Raw genomic sequence first — 24,663 nt, 5'->3', positions numbered from 1 at the left:
AAATAAGACATAAACATTTAACATTGCAACCAACAAAATTTCATAATTTCAATGTGTGTATTTACACTTTTACAGCATGTTAAAATAAATATACTCCAAACAGTTTACATAAAATTTCACAAAGTCTAACAGGTGTATTTACAGAATACTAAATTGAATATACCATGAACAGTTGACAAATATTGAAGAATAAAAACATGATCTATTAACATAATCTCAAAGTTTGCTTTGCCAAATAACTGCATAAGTATTATGCATTTCCACTGTTGATCAAACGACAGTGGCTGAATTACAATTTTATTTTTTCTTAATTCACACACTATTTTACATATTAATGAATAAAAAATGTACAAATATTAGCCATGCAATTTATACGTTTATAGTAACCATGATAACAACATGCGTCAACACTTTTTATTATTTCCTATGAATACTATGTGTATAACCACAAATTGATCTCACTGAACATCTAAACTGGAAGCATGCCAGGCAAATAGTTTAATACTGCTTAAGAAATTAATGTTCATACATCATTTATACATTTTACATTAGTCAACAAGCATCACTATATGTATGTATGTACTGAGTGAGAATTTGTGCCAATAAAACACTATACACCATTGACACAATCAGTGGACACAATCAAAGAACTTGAAATATTGGTCAAAAACTTAATGCAGCATATATTTTCAAAAAATCACATCATAATGAACATGCCCACTGAACTTCTTACTTCTATTGATGTGACAAAAGCTTCATAGTTTTTAACTTCTTTAAACTAAACTTGTATGTTGCATTTAATGAAAGATTATGTATTATATATTTATATTTTGTATTCATCCAGAAAATTTAGGATTTTAGAGCTCAACAAAAATATGTTAATGAGAGAAATGAAAATAAATTTATGAAATCAATGTCCTACACAGATAACTTATACCTTCCATAGAAGACAAATTTTTTATATCAATCTATATATATATGTACATTTGTGGACCTAACTACCGAGTACAATCACACTCAAAATCATACCGACCTCATCCAATCAAAATACAATATAAGAGGATGGATCTTTAAACTGTTCCCTCTTTACCATCAGTCTAACATTACAAGACAGGTAACAGGTACCCAGTCTAACATTACAAGACAGGTACCCATTCTAACATTACAAGACAGGTACCCAGTCTAACATTAAAAGACAGGTACATGATTCTACATAAACTAGTACAAACACTGGGGTCACTAGGAAGACGACCTTCACTGAAGGTCATAGCACCATCATATCATTAGCACAAAGGTAAGATGATCACTTCCGCACTTTCTTAGCTGCACTGGGCTGTGACAACGTAACCTGCTGACCTTGTTGTGAATCTGCTGATCCTAACTGTACAAGCTGTAAATGATCAATGACATAATTTAGTATTAATTATCTTCTAAAGATTTTTTAACAGGATAACTCTATCAAGTAAATTGGCACCAACTTTTGTCAACTTTGAAAAAATAATGAACATAAAGCAGGGTATACAACTATTTATGAATAACATAATAACAAAATTATTCTTTTATTGCTGTTGTGATACAATGTTAACAAATTCACCAGCAGAAAAATCTCATATTAAATTAATACAGAAATTGTAGGCGTTTTTATTTTATGGATGGTTTTCTGCAAGAAATCGAAATGTTAATTAAAATACTATAAAGCATTACTTTCTTGAACATTGTTATATAATGGTTAAAAATTTCTTTTCCCGTTTGTGAAGACTTGTTGAAGACTGTATTTATTGGCAATCAAACAAAATCTTTTAATTTTAATAAGAGAAATAAGAATGTGTCCCAAGTACATGTTCAAGGATGTCTGTCCCATCCACACTATCATTTCCTATATTCAGTGGACCGTGAAAATGGGATAAAATCCCTAATTTGGCATTAAAATTAGAAAGATCATATCATAGGAAACATGTTTACTAAGTTTCAAGTTGATTGGACTTCAACTTCATCAAAAACTACCTTGACCAAAAACTTTTAACCTGAAGCGGGACAGACGGACGAACGAACTGACGGACGAACAGACCAGACATAATGCCAATCAATGGAGCATAAAATTATAAGAACATACCTGTGTGGTGCCATTCATTGACACAGGCACCGGTATCGTTATATACTGCTGGCCCCCTGAAATTTATAAAATATTATCAAGGAAGGTCATTACAAAGTTAATATAACAACATTAAATAGTATTAAAATGTTCTTCTTTTAATAAATATGAAGTCAGTTTATAATAAAATTGAACAATATATCAAAACTTTTCAAGTTAATATTTATATTAAGTGTAATAATAAAAGCATACATAAATGATTGAATAAATATATGATCTTTCTTTATTTGTTGTGTCTGAAAAGAGACAGAAATCAAGTATTCATTGACTGTAAATGGTATTTAATCATACATCTTTCTATAAAAGAAAGAATTTTTCTTCATAATTTACTTTAATACAGATTTTAGAGATGTTCGTATGATCATACACATTTGGCTTGATTATTAGACCATGGTAAAGAGAGACAACTCAATGAAGCATCAATGAGTTCATAAAACTCAATTTCATCAAACCTTTTCAAGCATCGCTAAAAAATTAAAAATACTCTACAAATAATTGAGATATTATTTCCGAATTGAATGCATCTTATTGTAATTTTATTGGAGTAAACAGTATTGCTTGATGCACTTTTTGTGTGCAGCGCAGAATTGCTTCATATTAAAAATGTGAGCATGATAAACACTTTTTTACCTTATAAAATTACAAAATGAAGAATTAAATTCTTATTATTTCATTTTGTGCTACAACAAAGAATTTATGAGTTTTTTGGTTTTCCTATGTCCAATCAATACCCACTTATTTACCTTCATTTTGTGATAATGACAATGGCTGAGCAGGCTGTTGGAAGTTAAACACTTGTCGATCTTGTAATGTTGCTGTTGTAGGGGCATAAACTATTCCTTGTGGTGTCTGATACATTACAACACCAGGTGTCATGGCCGTAGCTGAAGGTGTACCTGAAATAATTACAAATACATTGAACATAACTTGTACAATTAAAGCAAGATATGGTTAGATAAAACTCTGATCTATGGATTCATTTATTTCAATGGATTGAGGAAAAATAGTTTTTTTGTTTATATATATATATATAATTTAATTTTGGATGTAACACATCTTCTGATTGGCTGACGTTATTTTGTTATCAGCCCACAGACATAATTTAGTCATGTGACCCTGACGTCATCAATGTTTTTTCATGGTTTTCAACGGTTTAAAATGGAATTTAGAATTAAATTATAAGAAATTACTGTAATATTTTTTGTCTATTCGAAATAACATAAAAAATGTGGTGCACACTGTTAAATAACGCGCTACGCACATTATTCAGTGTGTACCAAATTTTTTATGTTATTTCTTGCAGACGGAAAAAATATTACAGTCATTCCTTAATTGATTTTGTCGATTTGTCAAAGTCTGTATACAAGCCTATAGATAATGTATATTTTGTTGAACAATTAAATTTATGAATGACCTAAACCAACAAATTATGCTTCAAACTTTGTTCACCATATTCACTGTATTTCCTTCAAATTGGTAATGAAGCAATGAGTAATCTATTTTCTTACACTTCTTTCATCTTGAATTTCCACTTTATTGACCATACCACAACTTCACAACCCTTATCAACACAGTGCTAAAATATATAACTTACTCAATGTCTGTAATACATTAGATGACGAAGGTGCTGTTGATGATGAGGATGCTGTTGTAATAGAATGGGATGTGTCCGCAAATGTCTGTTGATGTAAGCTGGTCCCTACATCTGTAAATAAATAAATACACAAATGAACTCAGATGTAAATCAATATCAACAAGGCAGTAAGCTTAATGACAACTTGTACAGTCTTTAAAAAGCAACAGATTTCAGACCCTTACAAGTTACATGTAATTACATGAAAATATATTCCTCATGAAAGCAGTATTAGGAAACTTCTATTACATCATCTTCTGTTTGTTTTTACCTAATATAGAAAAACTCCAATGCATCGTTGTAGTACCATCGTTACAGTATTTGTTATGATCAAGGTAACCCGTTTAATTTCTGTCATACATGTATACATGTTCCTTGTCTTAATATAAACACTTACTTGGTATAGAAACAATCTGATTGGAGTTCGGTAATCTGTATAATGTCTGTCCCTGTTGTTGTAACCCTGTGTGACCATTTTGTTGTTGAATTGGAATCAGAGGTGTCCCTACGAAAAAAAATACAAAATATTATTATAATGGTTTATCAATGCATAAACATCTTGCAAAAGCAAGTGGCAGGTATATACCAAGTATGTGCCATGGTACCTGTACTTTAACACTCAATTTTTATGACATGTATCAAATATAAATATTTTGTTCATAATTATAGTATTTTTCGTCCATGTCTGCATCAGTTTTTTTTCTTCAAAACCTAGCACAAATGAAAGCAGAAAATAACACAAATGAACCAAACATACAATCTAGTTTGACTAAATGTACATTTTCTTTACATCAAAATTGCCTTGTTCAATAGTTGTATCTACCAAACTATCCCACTATTACAGAATGTAATTTTCAAACAAATTATAATCACTCAATTTTATATGGAACTTTATTAAAATTCTGATTACATTGAACATTGTTGAAAAAAAATTTCTGAAATATATTTCGTTTAAAAAAAGGGAGATGTTGTTGTGATGATTGCCAATGAATAAACTATCCACCAAATCTGTGTGTTTTTTATTTGTATGTCGAACAGCCAAAACCCTAACAGCAAGTGAAAGCAAAATATACACAACTTTGGCCTATGGAAAGAGATAAGGGAGATAACTACCTGGCGGAACTAAAACTGTTCCTGGAGGTAAACCAGGAATCTGTACGGCCACATTTGATGGTTTTTGTGAGACCTGTTGAGAAAGTCCTGTGGATGCGACAGTTACTGGGGCGGGTGAGCTAGATGACGTCTGGATTGTCTGAATCACTTCCTGTGCGATGGATTGATGCAAGGGGGACGATTCTGGCTGACTGGAAGTCGTGTACACAGGTTTGTTGTTGTTCTCATTCTAAAAAAATACACAAAAAAAATAAATTAAAATATCTATGATAGATGCTCACACTACTTCAGAATCATAGGGAGAAGTCTTTTACTGGTCTCCCTAGCTTTCAACAAGATTGTTGAAATGTTCAGGCGAGTGAAACCTATATGCAAATAAACATGTATCTATTTAGATTTTAATATTTCTAGAAATATGGAAGTATTTGATAGAAGAAAGCCAAAATAGCCTCTTCATGTACAGGCAATTTCTTTTTATTGTATTACAATAATGTTTTATATGTTCCCTATTGGAATTTTTGAAACAAGCATTCTGGTTTAGTTAAATTACAATTTCTTTTATTGTTTCTTTTTTACATGTCTGAAAAGGCAAAGCAAGACAGTGCCTGTGTGTAAAATCAACTTCTGAGATGTAATTCAATACATTGGTTTAAGTTCTCTCATTCTTTGATTTTCAAATGACAATCTGTTCACAATACCCAAAAAGTGTCAGTTTAAAAAACATGTCTAAAAATTACTGGAGTAAACACAATTAACAAAAGCCTTAACATTCATATTATAAATTATGGATATTGAAACTATAAAATTAAAGAAAAAATAATTTTTAATCACTTGAATAAATGATCATGAAAAAATATATTGATTTTTTTTGTTTCTATGAATATCAACCATCCAACACACTGTGAAGAAGTTGAAGATTTCAGTTAGAGTTGTCTCCCATACACCTTCAAGTATTAAAGGCAGTTGGCCTTTTAAGCAGCTTAAATTGCAATCACAACTAATCTGGTTTTTTTCTGTTTTAATAATTAATTAAATGTATTAAAAATGCAGCTTTGAGATTTAATAAACATGTTAAAGGATTTATAAAAGCTGTATATCCTCAAATATAAACTTTAACCAATAAAATCTATATATATTTTTGTGCATTTGTTTACCCTTATTGGTACCTCCATTTAGCTGAGAATGGTGCCTTATATTCTACATTCCAAGATCTTAACAAAATATGTTTATTTGCAAAGCAGTTACCTTATTTTTTTCCTTACCAATTTGATAAAATTTGCACAAATTTAGTGGGAATAAACTTCAAATGAGTACTTGGTCATAAATTCATTAAACCTACTTAAACAGTAGGCATCCAAATCAAGATTAACATGGCTAAAAGGATGAAATTGTCTATTAGGATGATTGGAATTGATTAGAAACAGATGTTGAGAAAGATAAGGTCTGTATGTAAGAAAATTTGCTATGAATCATTTTCACCTATATATAAACACAGATAAATATTTTGGCAGCTGATGTTTCTATACCATTTCAGATATATTTACAACACATGGTCAAAATATGCCTAAGGCAATCAGCCAAACTTGTAGGGTGTACAGCACACTTATATCTCTAAACTTCTGTCTGTCAAATCAAGTGGAATAATTCCTGCAGTGCTTCTACTACACAAATCACTTAATCTTTTAGTTTTCTCAGGAAAATAGTTTTTACAAAGGTTAACTTCTCATTCATGCAATCATGTTTATGTATATTTTAGAAGAACTTTTAAGCGATAATGTAAAAAGATAATACCATTATGATTTTTTTTATTCTTATTCCATGTAAAACAACATTTCGAAAAAAAATTCTGAATCAATTTTCACAAAAGGAACACAGATACTAATTTGAATTATTTGGTAACAAACCTTTATGAAAGTTGGAAATCAGATGTTTGTGATGTTGTAATTATTTACTAGAAATGCAAAAACTTATTTTGGAACAATTATCAGAAAGTACATTTTGCTCTTTTTTATGGATTGCCATACAAAAAAAAAATGGTTTATTTTGGAGAAATTTTAGATTTTACAATTTTTGAGCTCTTGCTCGAATTGTTCACATTTTACCGAAAATGAGTCTTTAAAATAAATATGCATGGATCATATTTGTCACAATTACAATACAGTCAAACCCGTTCTTCTTGGCAGAGTACTGGGAGGGAATATTGTAAGACATGTGGCTTTTGAATAGCCTGAAATGCAAGCTGAACAAGAAGACGGTTGCCTGACATGAAAGGTTTCTGCCTCGAAGGGGTGACCTCTTATAGCTAGTTTGACTAAAACTAAAAGCTACATAGGTAAATTGAACTGACTGGCATGCTAAAAATGTTGGTTTATATTGGTGAAAAAGGTTGATTTAGGTAAGGATTTCTTTTGCCAGACATATACAAATCCTTCATTTTAGGGAAACGGCATGGGACAACAAAAAAAGAATCAAAAAAATATATCGAATCTATAGTCTTCCTAAATTTTTTTTTAAATTTAACAATTTTAATTTTGCAATTATTTTTAATTTGTAAAGTTAACTATCTAAACATAACTATTTACTTGTTATCCTTTTCAAAACTTTTATCAGTTGTTTCCCTTCTTTAATGCTGATTAAGACGCATTATTCTAGGTTAATAAGGAAAACATATTGATATTACAAATTTTGGAGCATCCTGGCACTTTCTATTTCTGGGAGGAGAGATTCTATGAGTTTCAAGTCAAATATATAGGAATTCTAAATATTTAACTCCAATTAAAATCAAAATGGTAAAAAGATATCACAATGATGATGAAAATAACATACAAAACAGAGCAGTTGACGTCATAGATATTTGTTTATAAAACATAAAGTTAAACTCAAATTTTGACATTCAATAAAATAATAAGACCAAATGATGTAAAAGGTTAATAGCAACTAAAGGTCACAGTAGGATCTTCAAAAATAAGCAAAACCCATTCCACATAGCAAGCTGCATGTATAATAGGCCTAGAAATGAAAAATGTACAATTTGATAAAAAATCTGATATGTACACATAACAATAACCCCCCCCCCCCCCCCCCCAAAAAAAAAAAAAAAAAAACATTACATTTTTTTCCTATTTTGTTGACAACAGAATCATCATAATATATATTCAAATTGTGGTTAATTGAATAACACGCATTTGGCAGATGATGTGATAATTGAAAAAGAAACAAACAAAAAAACATTTCCATAAAATAAATATAAAACATCAAACTTCTTATATGTATCATTTATTAATTCCTGTTTATTCCCCCAGTACTGAAGTTAATTAACTTCTAGAATTTATATGTGTATAAATAAACCCAGAAATCTATTTGGTAAAGCAAGCGCCCCTGCTGTGTAAATGGAATGAGTGAAAGGAAATTTTATCTATAAGTGTCAGAATTGTGTATAATGGCAGTGATTATATCCTGGTAAAAACATCTGGTACCCTGCCAACAGTAGCAGATAAGGAGGGCTCCAGTTACAGCCTGCACCTAATAAGTACATCACTGCCATAAGAGAGCTCCTACTGGGTGATTGATCACACATGTGCCTCTGTATATACATCTGTTTTACTATATCAGAAGCCTTTCTTCTTTGTTCTTTGGCATTTATTTGGAACTGTTATAATCTTTTGAGAATTGGAGGGAAAATTGGGTAAAAAAAAATTTACGCACATGAATTCACAACTGGACAATTAACCTGTTTTTAAATAAAAAAAAAAATATTTTTGTTTTTTTCTCACTTTTTGTCTTTTATTTTTTCAAACATGTACAATGTACATATATCAGATTGTTTTTAGCTGTTTTCATCACACTTCGGCTTGTTAAGAAGTAGTATACTTTTGGACAATATTAGAGATTTTTTTTTTCTTTATTCTACAAAAATGACTTTAGAGTAAAAGTATTTTACACATGTATGAATTAATCTACAAATACACATGTATGAATTATTATAATTAATACCCTGTTCGAGTCAAAATAAATTAGCAATAATCAAACTTTGGAATTATGTACTTATTTCGTAGAGCATTGCTATCTATATATATATGCACATACGTCATGTATGTTGTAACACCTACATTGTACGTTAACGTTTGGCATTTTTTTTGGTTTTTGGTCAGATTTCTGCTAATACGTTATGAAAAGAATCTGACTACAGTGGCGGATTCAGAACTTTTCCCAAGGGGGGCCCACTGACTGACCTAAGGGCGGGGGGGGGGGGGGGGGCTGCTCCAGTCATGCTTCAATGATTCCCTATATAATCAACCAAATTTTTCCCACAAAAAGGGGGGGGCCACCCTGGATCCGCCTATGGACTATAAATTAGCAGTTCTGCCTATATTTCATTTTATGAAGTAAATGCATCAGACTTGGCCAAAATTGTAAAAATCAAAGGAAAAAAAACAAATTAATACATTGTACATGTAGAGATGAAAGGAAAATGTCCCCAACAAAGCATGAAACCCTGTATTGGTCAAATATTGGATAATATTTAAATTAAAAAAAAAACCTAATAAAATTTCCTTTTAACTTTTTTTTATATAGATTTATAGAACTCAATAGATTTCAATAATTATGACAGAAAAACTTTGAAAGAACATAAAAAAAATTAATTGTAATCTGAGACATTGGGCATTACTGGTTGAATTTGATGTATAAAAAGTTCCTTATAAATAAATATCTGAAAGTTGGTTTTACTTTTTGTAACAACACCAAAATTGAAACAAAACAAAAAATGTGTAAAATCTATAAATTTCATAATAAATAGAAAAAAAAAACATGATGTCAAACAAATTTTTTTTTTACTTTTTGCAACTATACAAATATTTACACGATTAATTTTTTTTATGAAAACTAACACAAAAAAAAAGCAAATATGATAAACAAAACTTGATAATTTATATTGATTTCCTGTAGTCATATTTATATTTTTAATACTTCCTAAATATGGTGTGAACATCCTTATACAGTCTGAGTCAACAATTAACACATGTCTATTATCAACTCTCCTTTTGAATCATCCATTGAAAACATATTTTGTTATTTATAATTATTCAAACATTATGATAAATAATATAAGGATATATGACTCAAAAAATTAAATTTTTTAAAGATTAAATAAATTTCCCTTGACATAATGTGTATTTACATTTATTTATCATCTTGTACTGATCAAATGAAAATAAATATTATTTTGATCCAGGAGCGGATCCAGCCATTTGAAAAAGGGGGGGGGGGGGAGTATTGATTGTCAAAAAAGGGGGGTTCCAATCCACGGAACCCTTTTTTTGGACAATCAATGCATTTAAATTGGGAAATATAGATGGAACCCATTGTGATCATATTGTTATTTCAAATATGATCTGGTATTGAGGTAAAAAACTCAAATGGATTAATTTGGCTGAAATTAATATGTAATGGAATCACTGCTATTAGTTTTTTTTTTTAATAACCTCAACCATTGAGAAATTCATTTTTGATATTCTCCTGATGAAATTTCCAACATGTTGTCCATAAGGCCAAACAAATAATATATGTTTCATATTCTTTGAAATAAATAGGGCAGGTATTTAGGGATTTTTTTTTTTTTTTTACATTGACTCTTTGGAAGGGACATTTGGACTTTAACAGCACTTAATGAAAACTGACAAAAAACTTTAGGGTAGTCTATTTTTATGCTTAAAAAATAGGCAGTGTAGTGAAATAGGATAAATCAATAATTTAGCCTAAAGAAGGAGAATGTCCTTGTGTATATGACTATAATAACAGCCTTTTTTATGACTCTTCTTGAGTAATCTACATATTTTTTTTTAATTTTTTTTTTCAGTTAATTTCAAACATGTGTCATTATGAGTTTTTAAATTTTCCAAGAAAAAAATGATCTCTTATAAAAAAAAATTAAAAAATTAAAGCTTGAAAAAAAAATATTTATCAATGTTTATATGGAAAATATTTGGATTTTCTCCAAAGTTGAGATGCATTATGTGTCTCTCAATAATATATATATGTAAAAATAAATGTAAGAGCCCGGTGAGAAAGGTTGGTAGGACAGTGTGAATAATCGTAATTTTGTAATGTTTAATTTTTAATTAAGGGCCCTGTGATTAGAAAAATGAAGAATCCCAATTTAAATTTGAATTGATAGATTGTTACATTATATGTAATGCCTTGTTAGTACATTTGTAAATACATTTCTGATTTTAAATTTTAAGTTCCAACTTTTTTTCCAAACTCCATTTCCAGGTATATTTTAGTGTTGTTCTAATTTTCAATTATGATTAAAAATTCTGACAACTGATGAGAAAAAATATTTGTAAATGTTATCTTTCTTTCGGTTAACCTTTGAAACCTCCTTGATATTAATGTAAGTAAAACCAATAAAATATAAAATTAGAAGATGTGTTATTCATGATTGTCAATAAGATAACTCTCAACAAGATACCAAATTGATACTCCTTTTTAACATACAAGAACATGTAGCTGTCTTCAGTGTAAGTTTTATTATGGTGTCCAGTTCTCTGTATTATTCAATTATAAATTTAATTTTTCCAGTTAATTTTCCAAAATCAATTTCTTGTGGTTTGAGAGTATGCTTTTTTTATATTGTTTTAATTGTTGAATGACATTAATGATATCATTAGACCTGCCTTCCATATCCCTCTTTCTGCAAGATGAAATGTGCATTTGATGGTTTCCCATTTGAATGGTTTTACACTTGTAATTTTTTAGGGGCCTTTATAGCTTGCTGTTTGCGAACCAAGGCCCTGCGTTGAAGACCGTTCTAGGTCCTATAATCATATATGGTTTACTTTACAAATTGTGACTTGGATGGAGAGTTGTCTCATTGGCACTCATTCAACATCTTCTTTTGATCTATGTAGATATCGAAACTTTCAAAACAATTCTTTAAATAGGTCCCAAATTTAATTATTCATCATAAGGAATACTTTTCGTACCTTAAGATTTTCTTCTTCACTAACTGCATATGACAATTCTGTTTCTTCAAATCCAGTAGGATTCATTCTCTGTTCAATGGACATTGGTGCACTATTACTTCCGGGTGGAGGGTCAGGGGAATTCAGACAGGTTTGGATCAATGCTTTACCACTGTCACTTGTAATCATCGGCTGTAACTTTCTTGTTGCAAATGTGTAAACATGTCCTGTTTCACTAGCTACCAGCAACATCACTTGGGTACCAGTTAGGGTGGATAGCTCATAAGCCTAAAAGGGAACATTTGTTCAATACAGATAATGTGTTTCTGATGCACGCTTTGCTTAAAAATTATATTTTAAATGGCATTGTGTACATAATTTACATGTTTCAGTGTTAAAATGAAAATATTCTTATTAAAATTTAATCAAAATAATTTTTCATGAATGAAATTCAGTGATTAACCCTGAAAACGTTTATTTATGAATTAAAAAAACATATATGGGTGTAAACAATAGTTTTATTTTCAGAGTGTATAATCTTAAGAAACACGTGTGAGTTACCTGTTTACTACGTGCACATAGTAAACAAACGTACAAGCATGCAGCCTTACCTTTTTCATTATTCCAGTTTTACGCTTACTGAAAGTTGTGTATCGTCTTAGTTTATTTTCAATGAATTCCATTTTAATTTTAACCCGACCTCTGGTCTTTTTTCCAAGTTGGACGCCAGTGTATGATCCATCTTCGGAATCTGATCCTTGTTCCAAACTTGACGGATCAATGTTTTCGTACACTAGACCACCTGAAGTTGTAATATTTTTCGGTAAAACACCCGTTCCACCTGAAATAGTTGGAAACGCTGGTTGATTAATTGAATGGGAGTTGTTATTCATCATGTCAAACCTTAAACAACAAGTTTTCTTTCTTGTTTTGGCAAAACGTGTTTACTTTAACTCGACTTTCGCAAGAATGGGAGAAATCAGCATCAACTTCCCTTATTCTGTGGATTTGCCATAAACGGATATGGGGTTAAGCGTCCTGATATCAATACACAAAAAATAGTGCAAAATATATAATGTGCAATCGAAATTTTGTATGTTTACATTCTTTATTACATAATATAGGTAGTTACTGTGTGTGAATATAAGTATGCTCCTCGAATTATGAGCATGCAAAACTTAAAACAATAAAGCAACAAAATTGTGTCAAGCGGATTAATTTTGCATTATAATGAGGTTGCCTTGTAAGGTAATGGCAGCCGTTCTAAATATGGTTGTCAAGGCCAAATATGGGAGCCATATTTCCATTTATGGAAAGAAATAAGGATATCAACAAAAATAAATGCAAAACAGCACGTGTTTAATTTTCATGTAAAAGCAAGAAAATTTGTTATTTAATTTTTTCTTTTATAATAACAAGGTGCTTTCAGCGAGGTCCGTATGCAAATTTGCGCATTTAATTGTCATTTATTGTCACCACAAGAAAAAGTCCGCTCTTTAGACTTAGTCTATTGTTTTTTTGATAAATATTTGCCTGTGGCCGTGGCAGATCTACAATGCGGAACCACACTTTCTAAAATAAGCAAATTAACAAATTCTGCATAAAAACTGAAACTACTACAGGGTCTATACAGTGTAGACCCCATAAATACTTTTATTTAAATTTAAATGACCAAATATATATAAAGTGTTATAGATCTTATAGTTAACTGAGACAAACAATGTCGGTGATAATACTTTTTCAAGTATAACGATTTCTTTTCAAAATCGTGGATACGCTCCAATTATTACCAACAAACTGTTGATACTCGAGGTTGCAACTTTTATTGGTTAGAATAAATATCAAGCTCGAGGAATATTAACCCCGATTTACAAATGAGAGGTATTTGTCCCATATTATGCTGGTCGACTGCGGTTCCATATCCTTACAATCATTTATATACTTATATGTTGACCCCTTTTTAGGCTACTTCTTTTCGTTGTTTTTGTTTTTTGTTTTGTTTTGTGTAAAGAAGGTCACTGATATGCATATAGTGATCGGTCTTGTCATAACTATAATTAGTAAAAATCGGCGCAGACTGCGCCGGGCATTCAAGCAAAAGATTAGATAAATACTATAGTATACAGTAGTTGTCGTTTGTTTATGTAATTTATATGTGTTTCTCGTTTCCCGTTTTATTTATAGATTAGACCGTTGTTTTTCCTGTTTGAATGGTTTTACACTAATAATTTTGGGGTCCTTTATAGCTTAATTGTTGTTCGGTGTGATCCAAGGCTCCGTGTTGAAGACCGTGCATTGACCTATAATTGCTTACTTTTATAAATTGTTATTTGGATGGAGAGTTGTCTCATTGGCACTCACACCACATCTTCCTATATCTATATATGTGTTAATGGTAATTAAGTGTTAGAACTTGACCAAAAAGGATATAAGAAATATCAAGGTACTACTTTATGGTAATAGACTTCTGGTACTATTGAAATCATCACTGGAAAACTGAAATTATACCTAAAATCCATAACCCTATGATACTAGAATGTTGATTATACTAATCACATTACTGTTGAAGTTCGAATTGTCACACGAAACGGGATTTCATGCGTTTCTAGTGACGTTTAAGGAAAGAAGTAGACTTCTACATCATGGAAATAATACTTGCTAGCAAAAATAAAATAGCGGAAAAATGGAAGTGATTTAACACCTACACCTAAGACTATAGGAAAAACATTATTTATATTTTTGCTTGTCACTTTGACAGCAATCCTATATACCGTTTTAGAACTACTCTACGCCACTTAAAATCAGAGCATAACGATTTAGAGAAGAGTTCAAAGAGAGATAACTCTATTATCTCAATATAAAGACTTGTATTGATCAGTCGAGTGGTTACAGAGCCAGAGAAACGGGCGAAGAGAGTGTACGTCCCCCTTTGATCTGCCTAAACTATAATTATATCACGTTTCCACGATTTGTAGGATTCAATCAGTTAAGCATTTTATTGTCTAAAAATCTAAATTTTGCGTTATATAATCCGTTTTATGGAACAATATCCCCTTACAAAAAATGTTGGATCCACCCCTGTTAACAAAGACAATTTGCGATTTATAATACGCTATCAACTAATTAACTTATCAAAATTAATGATAGAATCAGATAATTCTATTTTGGATACTGATTTTTTTTTATAAGATATGACACCAGATCAGAGTATCAGTTTTGCTTTGAGAATTAGAAGTTTTCAATTTAAAGACTCGTTGTTTTTAAGATATACGTGTTAATGGTTTTAATAATTTATCTAAAAGGGAAATTTACAAGCTGAATACCGATAACCCAAAATAATATTTCGATTGCTTGGCAAAATTACCAATGTTAAATAGGGACGGGTACGCCTTTTACTTTTCGGTTTTAGCTGAGTCCTTATAGGTTCTCCCTTTATATAAGCAAGACAGTGGGAGATACTGTTGGGTTCTCATATAACTAACTGATCATGAACTCTACTTTTAAGTCACTCAGATATCAGTTTCACGAGTTGGTTGTCTATGTTTTTTCAACATCTTATATCATAAATCGTAAAAAGTTTTAAGGTCCAATATTTTTTTCTTCATTTCACGGAAGAATATTGTAAAGTACTTTTATGTTTATATTCAAAACTAAGGAAGCATATTGTAAAGTACGTTTATGTTTATATTCAAAACAAAGGAAGCATACTGTAAAGTACCTTTATGTTTATATTACAATATTTCTAAACATTTGGATTGTTATACACATAAGAAGACAAAATCTTTTTTTTTCTTTGATTGAAAAAAAAGTACATTTAAACAAATAGTCAAATTTAAAAAGCAAGTGAACCGTTAGTTTTTTTTTATATTCCACAATGGTTTCCATTCGTTCAACATGAATTCTCGATTTCTGCTTGTAGAATGTCTGCCATTTATTAATCCTCAAATGAATTTAAACTTTTACGAATTGTACTGATAGAAGAGATGGGTCTTGAAAATTGGCCAACATGTTGGCTCTGGCGTGGTTATGTCAGTCATTTGACACGGATTTACCTACAGAATATAAATTGCATGCGGCCGAAGCGCTTTTCTGGATTTTTCTTCATCATGACATGCGGTGATGCAAGCCAGCGACAAAGAAAGAGTTGAAAAGTTATATGAATAAAAAAGTATCTAAAACAAATGCAAATCTATCTCTGTTTATCTTAACCTGAGGGATTTGAATCCTACGGCATCTTTATAATTAAAAAAAAAAAAAAAAAAATCATAAACGGACAATTTTAGACAGTCCTCGGTCATGTGTTGTTTCTATAAGATTTATCAATGTTCTTTTAAGTCTGGTGTTAATTTCGTAAGCTACCCGCCGTCGAGTCGACATGATTTCGAGCTTGATGCAATTATTGAACTCAGAAAGTCTTTCAGAAGCAATTTCTTATGGGAGTTTGTTGTTGGAATTCAAAAATAATTTAACACTGAGCTGAGACTACTATAGTAGTCTCAGCACTGAGAAAATGTTTTTATAGTGACTCACTTTTTTGTGTATAACTTTTTACTGCTTTTTGTTAATTTTTGAATTACAAATATGATTCAAAATGTTGAATATTCTGAAAATCATATAGATGGAAATGTAAATTATCTAAATCAAGATTGTCAAGGATTTTTAAAATAGTAAGCAAGATTGCAAAAACGCGGACTCTCTTCAAATTATTTACAAATTATGGTCCGCAATCGAGTTCGTAATTACTTTCATCATTTCCGGTGAAAATAGTGCAGACAGCAAAACACTTTTTCGAACATTACCAATATTTAGCAGTTGGTTGTACGTCGTACATTGATTTATTCAGAGTAAGTATAGTACACACACATATTTACAGTTAATAATTGTTTTTCTGGAACCGTAAATAAATATCCAGCTTTTCAAACGTCTTGTGACAAAAGATGATCATAAGACATGTTTATTTATAAATGTCTGACAGGTATGGTGATCAAAACCTGTCACAAAACGAATGTTGACAAGACAATCTGTTTTACCCATTGTCAACCTATTGTTGTTTACCTGAAAGAAGGAGACGGCTTTGTACTTATATTCCAGTTTAATTTGGTGTACATTAATTACATTAGAAATTTAGAGTAGAGGCATGTCTCTGATTACACTAATATGAGGCAGGCATTACCTGTGAATAGGGATGAAGTCTGTATGATTTTTTAAAAATCAAACATGTTAAAAAGAGAAACGGAAATACTGTAACGTTTCTGATTTTGGTTCTGTTGTTTGGGATTTTAGTTGTGACGTTATTTAAGTTATGACGTCATATTCAATGTAAACAAAGAAACGCTGTCATCAGGTTACGTTTTTTTTTTTATAACAAACAATTTTTAAAAATAATTTAGTATTAAGTTCCTTTCTTAGACTGAAAAATATACATTTTATTCAAAGTCTCATGCAAACAAGACCAGAAACGGAAGTAGATTCTGCGCAGATCCGGAAATTCAAAAACGCGATGAATTGATAGTTACACAACTGTATTTAACTGTTCATATATATGTTACAGTGAATTTGTATAATCAGGGATTATGTAGAATCCCTGATTTTTCAGGGAATATGTAGAATAACTAGAATCATTAGTAATTATATATAATCCCTGAAAATGACCAGTGATTTTACATAATCACTGAACAATTTAATAATTATTCTACAAATTCCCTAATATGATTTCAGGGATTATGAATAATTTAATGATCCTTTGTTTGATAAAAAGAATTAATATAAACAAATTATAATTTTAAGTTTCTTTCATTTTCCTAGATAGATGAAATAATTTTGCTTTTAAACACAGAGGATGATCTAATAGATATAACCAACACAAGGTTTCGAGATATAGTTGAAGACTTCAATTAATAATATTAACATTCCCTTTATAGCGATAGCTTTACATGTATTGTTTGTTTATTAAAAGCCAGCGTCAAATGGATATTCATGCTCTATTTGTAAATCCACAAGCATGTTATTTGTGATACATGTAAAGCAAATGTGAAGAAGATTATGGAACAACAGTTTTGTATGGTTTTTTTTTGTTCAAAGAACAAGAAATTAAAACTGTGAATAATTAGGCATCTAAATGTATAGAAAAACAGGCAGAACTTAGGATTGACAAATAGAACAAAATTTTAGAGGAAGTTTGCATTTATGTATTCTCATAGCAATTCGACAGGATAAAAAAGGAAAGGGAAACCCAAAAAACATAATGACAATTGTTAAAAAAGAGTCTGAAAAAGGATATTGCATGACCACAAAACAATGGTATCTGCCTTGCTCGAACCAGTTCAAGGTTCCCATTTTTAAAAAAAAAAAAAATTTTTTGGGGTGGGGGTGTACCTTCAGATTTTTTTACTGACCTTTTTTATTTCTCTTAGGCGTGTCGTTAAAATCTGATTCGATATGTGCAGGAAAAGGATTTTTAAAATGTGGATATTGTGGTAAAACAGATGTGAAGCATATTATTTTATTATTTTAATATATTGTGTTTAACATTTTAAAATAGTGTGCCTAACTTTTAAAAAAAATTGGGTTTATCATTTTGATATATATTGTGCTTAACATTTTACAATTTTTGTTACTTTATTATGATGTTTTTATGTGATTTTATAGAATAAATTATTTAACTTTTATTCATTTTCTTTATAAATAAAACTATTTCTTTATTTCAGTTATTATGTAGAATCCCTGACGTTTTTTCTAGTGATTATACATAATCCCTGAAAATTTCAAGGATTCTACATTATCACTAAACTAGCCAGTGATTCTACATAATCTCTGAAAATTTCAGGGATTCTACATAATCACTGATTATACAAATTCACTGTAACATATACATGACCCTATTGTAGCATAGCAGTGAACTGTTATCAGTTGACTAGAGCACCAGTCTTAAATGTCCCTTCCCCAGTCCCCACTCCCCACTTTTAATTCTCATGCTCCACACTTTATCATGTTTATTAAGGGGAGTAGGAGAGGTCTAGCACAAATAATTATGACGTCTTGCAAGGCTATTTTAATTTTTTTCTGGGACGCCTAAAAAAGCCTTGCAAGAAGTTATAATTATATAAGGAGAGGTCCTGATCCCAAAATCCCGGTCATATAAAAACATGAAATCCAGAGGTCCTGAATTTAAATGAATTTTAATCCAGACATCCAAAAATTCAAAAAAAGAATTCCAGGATCCCAAAAAGGGTCAATCATGAAATCCTGAGCTTAAAAACACCTGATCCTGGAGTCCCAAATAAAGGTCCTATCCCCCCTCTTTATTTGTTGTTTGCCATGCTTTTAAAATTCATAGATTGAAGTTAAATATGGATACCTGTAATATAGTCCAATTATCTTGTCAGTGGCAAGTAAGCAACCTAATTTTAGTCAGTGGTGTGAACAGTGCCTACAAGAATGATTACATTGACAGTTGATTTCATAAGTTACCTTCTTATGTCTGTATTTGAACAACACCGTGAACATGGAAAACTTTGTACTGAATAGTCATGTAGGCAATGCAATTTAAATGAAAAGTACATAAAAAATAAGTATAATTGCAGATGCTTTTCAGCTACTGAAATGTTTAAATTATCATTTTGAACATGTTGAATCATCAATAGTAATTTTTATACATACAATTATCTTTTTCTGATAAGTGGAATTGTATGTGACCCTATATACCTACATGTAGAGAGTGATTAAAATGCGAAAAATCCCTATACAGTTTAACTGTTGCTTTTCCTCTGTACAAGCCACAAGGATCAAACATTTTTACAGTTTGCACTAATATCTTTTCCAATCACTAGTCCAAAGAACAATAATCTTGATAATTAGACATTTTTCTGATGTGTCTATTAAACATCAACGAACATGTTTTTGCAAAAATAAAATTTTACTTGTCTAGGGCATCAGACAGATTTCAGCATTCAGTGCAGAAAACCTTTGCCAAAAATATTAAACAAGATAATGTCAGAAAAAGAAATTAATAATGATCCAGAGTGTCACCTTCTGAAGAAAACTGTCAAATTATAGTCAATTAGGATTGGAGTTTAAAACTTCTGCAAACATGGCAAAGAGGAGGGTTCTTAGCACTCGACCTTAGTCTTAACATGTACAGCTAGCGATACATATGATCAAATATCTATTTTTTGATTGATTGATTGTTGGTTGCTAAACTTCCCTTATTTTTTGAAAACCACTTTTAACACTAAAATCTCCTGTGTAAGTTAGACTTTTGAATAAATTTCCAATTATGCAACTAGAGGACCAATTAAAAAATATGTGGAATTATCCATATCCCTAGATGGGTGTATTATCTACAACAACAAACACATGCCCATCACTCACTTCCTGAAGACATTATTCTTAAACATGCTTTTCTTCAATTTGCCCTAAAATCCTATGAATTTCAAAATTTAAAATTAAAATGGAAATGGGGGGATGTGTCAAAGAGGCAACAACCCGACAAAAGAGCAGATAGAAAGATTTCATATCGAATGTACTAAATTTGGGGTCTGACGTCCGTGAACTTTTCTCTCTTTGAAATACTATTTGGGAATCACGTAAAAGGATCAATATATGAATCTGTTATTTTTCTCCATTGTTGAAGCATATGATAAAAAGATCATAACATGTAATTTTTCATATGGCATGTTTTATTAGCCCTCGAGTCGCATGCTATATGAAAAATGCCATGTAGTAATCTGATATTATCATACAAATGTACATTTAACACACAAAATTAGTGAATAACAAAATGTACCATGATAACAGGCCCTCATATGTCCCAAAAATGGTCTTATTGAGGATCTATTTTACATATAACTAAAAGTGACATTGTTTTGTAGAAAAACACCTTTTAGCCATTAGACATGTTATGTACACACATATTTAACTTTATAAATACATTGTGTACATGCTTACAACTTGACAGCTACAATTTTATTATGTTCCATTATTATGGTTCTTTTGAAATTCATTTAGATGATTTAGACCTTTTTTATTGAATGTTTTTTTTTTTTACTGTTTCATTATTTGTATTATTGTAATGATTATATATATAGCCAAGAAAAAGCATTGTACCGGTAAACAGTTTATCTCTATTGGAAATAAAAATATAAAAAAAGGAAGATATGTGGTATGATTGACAATGGGACATGTCTCCACAAGAGACCATAATGACACAGAAATTAACAACTATAGGTCACTGTACGCATACCACCTTCAACAATGAGCAAAGCCAATACTGCATAGTCAGTCTATAAAAGATATTATTGAAACTGCATTATCTGATTACAAATCAGCAAGTTAATTGTTCTCTATTGCAAATCAATATAGTAAATCTATATTAGGCCACAATTAAAAATATTTTGGTTTGTCCAAACCCTACCCAAGGTTGAGACAGTGGGTAGGTAGGTAGGCATTTTTTTTTTTTTTTTTTTAAAGAAATTGAAGTATCGGATGTTCGTTAGTCTTCATGCCTATCTGATTAAAAAAAAAATGTCTTCAAATCAGGACAATAAAAGAATTTGAATAGGCAGCTTTTTTGTGGGTAGGTAGGGTTTGGGCAAACAAACCTATTCTTTTTTATGGCCTTATAACATTTAATATAATTTTCATATTGAACATGTTTCCATTTGTGCCATTGCTATGTGTTTAACAATGCCCTTGAAATATTATTTCTGATTATTGATTTGCATGCTTAGTTATATTCCCAAATAAGTCTGGAGGCCGGACAAGTTGTCATTATCTACGTATATTTTTATTTGAAAAGTTAATCTGTTGATGAAATTGCAGACAGTAGAAATGTGGTTGAGCCTACAACCTGTATCGTTTTTGATAAGAATGAAATGTAATTGCTTTGATATTCAATTGTATATTCAAATTAATTTTCAATGATATTAGTAGTAATTTAGTACACTCAGTATAAAATATTCAATGATATTTTTACACCCAGTATAATTGATATGTAGCTCTCTCTCTATATATACATATTCATGTATATAGACAACTGAATATTATAAGATTATCATAATCTTGTGAAGTAGCATCAAAAGTTAAAGGACCTATAGAGAAGGATGTTACTTTGACACATTAAATGTCTAGTCTTTAAAGGTTAATCTTTTATCCATTAAAATCAGTTTTGAGACAGAAAAAATATTGATAAATAAGTTCATTATGTGACTATACATTAATATTTGATTGTAAATTATAATATTGATCTGGCCAACATGGTGATGTGATGAATGAATATTGATCAGTGTGGGGAGGGTGTAGTAATAGCAAATCAATACACTGTTTGTACTAAACTGTATTCTCTTTATTGTGGTCATTTAACATCTCATGGTAAGACATTTATTGCTCAATTTGACATTTATTCACATTTTTAGCAATTTCATATGTACTTGTTTTTTTAAGCTTTGAAGCTGATATTAACTTCATGTAATTCAAATTCTCTAGGCTAATTGTTCTTTTTTGTCTGTATCTTTTTTTCCAATTTCAACAAGTATAGCATACAGTTATGTTTATTGGGTAATTATACCTGTTCTAACAATTGGTGATTAGTTACAGCAGTATTTAGTAGGAGGTTTGACTTCTAGTCTCATTGATTTTCCATTTAGGGTAATGTTTGTATTAATCAACTTTCCAATCAGATTTTCTTGTTAAGAGGTCCTCCAATATTGGTCAGATATATTAGCATTTAAATATAATGGATGTCTGAGTGTCAGTTCTGTGAATTCTTTAACATATGGTAAGAGAATGGTTGCATGTTGAGGCAATATAGCATGGTCTATGATCTTTAGTTTATCAGTGAGGCCGGCAGCTCAATTTTTGAAAAGTTTTTGTTAGATTCTGTTGGCCTGGTCTGATTTTTACAGGCCCGAGAGCAATTTTACCTGCCTGGGCTGCCACTCGGCATGAAGACTGCAATATATTTGATCTATTTTGGCATAGCAAAAATTAAGTTGAAAAAGGTATACTGTATAAGCAATAGATACTGTATACCAGGTTATTTTTGTGTCAGGTTTTGTTTTGCCATAAGTCCATTGAAGGAACAGTTAAATAATTGCTGTATTCATTACACATGTTACACCCATTTCCAGACCGTGTAAAGTGCTTGTGAATGGATCTATTAGAGAAATGCATGCATTGGAGCTTATTGCTTTACATGTTAAAAGGATCAACAATTTTTATCAACTTTGGCATAAAAAAATACCAATTTTAAAAATTGGGATACAGTAGTAGAAAATTATAGTTGCTTTAAAGCAATTGGTGCATCAACACTCAACTCAGCAGACCTTTTAGTCCTCAAAGATGATATTTCTGATGGTGGACTACTACATTGTATTTCTCTAATGTTGGACTAATAGTCCCCAAAGGTTTAATGTCTGCTGTTGTACCACTAGTCCTCAAAGGTTAAAACCTTCTGGTGGTGGACTTCTAGTCCCCATAGTTTCTAGCTTCTGTTAATACCTCTGCTGGTGGACTTCCAGTATAAGATGTTTTAACAGTCTAGTCTTAGTAGTAGATCATAACATTGTGCCTATCATATTCTTGAAAAATTATATTTATCATTTTGAAAAAAAATATTCTTGTACAAGCCTCATGCCCAACTACTTAAAAACATGATATTTGTATTTTCTTTTCAGATGCGTGTCTAGTTAAGAACTCAAGTGAATCACAATGTCTAACGATTCTTTCGAGTTGCCATGTGATGTTCTGACAGGGAGAAACCATTCCACGCCCTACGGCAGGCTCAATGATTTCTGGGATTTATACAATGGTGTACCCTTCAATCTCACTGTCAATGTTGCTGGATTTCTGGTAAGAAAAGATTATAAATGTCCTATGCACCAGTATATTTAAGAATTATGCAAAATCAATGAATTTTTTTAAAACTTTAAGAAAAATCCCAAAAAAGGAAATTTTCAGCTACCTATGTTGAAAAAATAATTGCACTAAGAAAAGAATGCTCTATTTGATTCTCACAATTGTATTTAAAGCTTGTTCAAATAAAATTATGATTGGACCCAGATAACCTTTATAAAACAGCTCCCCTAACAGGGTTGTATAGCCAGTCAAGTTCTTTAAAAACTTCCATCATCACCCCTTCAAAAAACTTGACAGACTGACAATAATAAGTACGAAGTGGAAGTAAAAATTTTAGTTTTTACAACTTAATGAAGTCAAACTTTGCAATAATTCATAAAAAAAATTGAAGTTTTTTGGAATTTACCAGGTAAGGTATATTTATAGCTAGTAGAAAAATCAAAAGCAGCATAAAAGGCAATTACATCAATCAAATTAAAATGATTTCCCCCTGCTTTTTCAGATTCTGTTACTCCTGTTTGCTCTCTTGAGAAAGATTGCCTGGGATTATGGTAGAATTGCTCTCGTCAGTAGAACTGAAGAGAAGTATGAACTACTCCTGTAATGTTGTATCATGTCTGTTATATAGACTATTTTCATATGGCCAACTCTTGACCCCTGAGTATACAATTTGCCACAAAATATCTACTCTGTGGTAGGACATTTTGGTACTCAGCTGTCTTGTAAGAGCAACTTAAAGAAGTAAAATCAGGCTTATGATAGGTGCAATTTGGAGGGAAAATGAGCTTTTTAGCTCACCTGGCATGAAGGGCCAAGTGAGCTTTTCTCATCACTTGGCGTCCGTTATCCGTCGTCGTCTGTCGTCGTCAGTCGTCCGTCGTAAAAAAAATTAGGTTAAATTGTTTATTAGGTCAAGATCTGTAAAGAGCAATAATGTTCAGCAAAGT

At 30.8% G+C, this 24,663-nt stretch overlaps 2 protein-coding genes across 11 annotated transcripts in view; one reads left to right on the top strand and one right to left on the bottom strand.

Moving 5' to 3' along the window:
- Positions 1-968: 968 nt before the first annotated feature.
- LOC143068980 (serum response factor-like) lies at positions 969-12,887 on the bottom strand. Its single transcript, XM_076243399.1, has 8 exons — positions 12,475-12,887; positions 11,885-12,151; positions 4,899-5,127; positions 4,183-4,290; positions 3,747-3,857; positions 2,896-3,048; positions 2,114-2,169; positions 969-1,390 (listed from the first exon to the last, which is right to left on the bottom strand). The coding sequence occupies exons 1-8, from the start codon at positions 12,757-12,759 to the stop codon at positions 1,304-1,306; spliced, it is 1,296 nt and encodes a 431-aa protein (XP_076099514.1). The 5' UTR covers positions 12,760-12,887; the 3' UTR covers positions 969-1,303.
- Positions 12,888-16,612: 3,725 nt separating this feature from the next.
- Positions 16,613-24,663, top strand: part of LOC143068979 (osmosensitive cation channel TMEM63C-like) — a 51,829-nt gene continuing 43,778 nt past the window's right edge. For 7 of the 10 annotated variants that reach the window (XR_012976287.1, XR_012976288.1, XM_076243397.1 and 4 more), the window contains exons 1-3: positions 16,613-16,707; positions 23,536-23,710; positions 24,219-24,301. Coding sequence is in view for 8 of the 10 variants with exons in the window: in XM_076243397.1 (XP_076099512.1) it covers positions 23,570-23,710; positions 24,219-24,301 (224 nt within the window). In the remaining 2 variants the exon portion in view is untranslated. Of the gene's footprint in view, positions 16,708-16,787; positions 16,839-22,135; positions 22,232-23,535; positions 23,711-24,218; positions 24,302-24,663 lie in introns of those variants that run through there. The other 3 variants (XM_076243392.1, XM_076243393.1, XM_076243390.1) reach the window with 3 other exon arrangements.

The sequence above is a fragment of the Mytilus galloprovincialis genome, chromosome 3, assembly GCF_965363235.1.
Source record: "Mytilus galloprovincialis chromosome 3, xbMytGall1.hap1.1, whole genome shotgun sequence".
Taxonomy (NCBI): Eukaryota; Metazoa; Mollusca; class Bivalvia; order Mytilida; family Mytilidae; genus Mytilus; species Mytilus galloprovincialis.
This window is presented reverse-complemented; position numbering and strand designations above follow the sequence as displayed.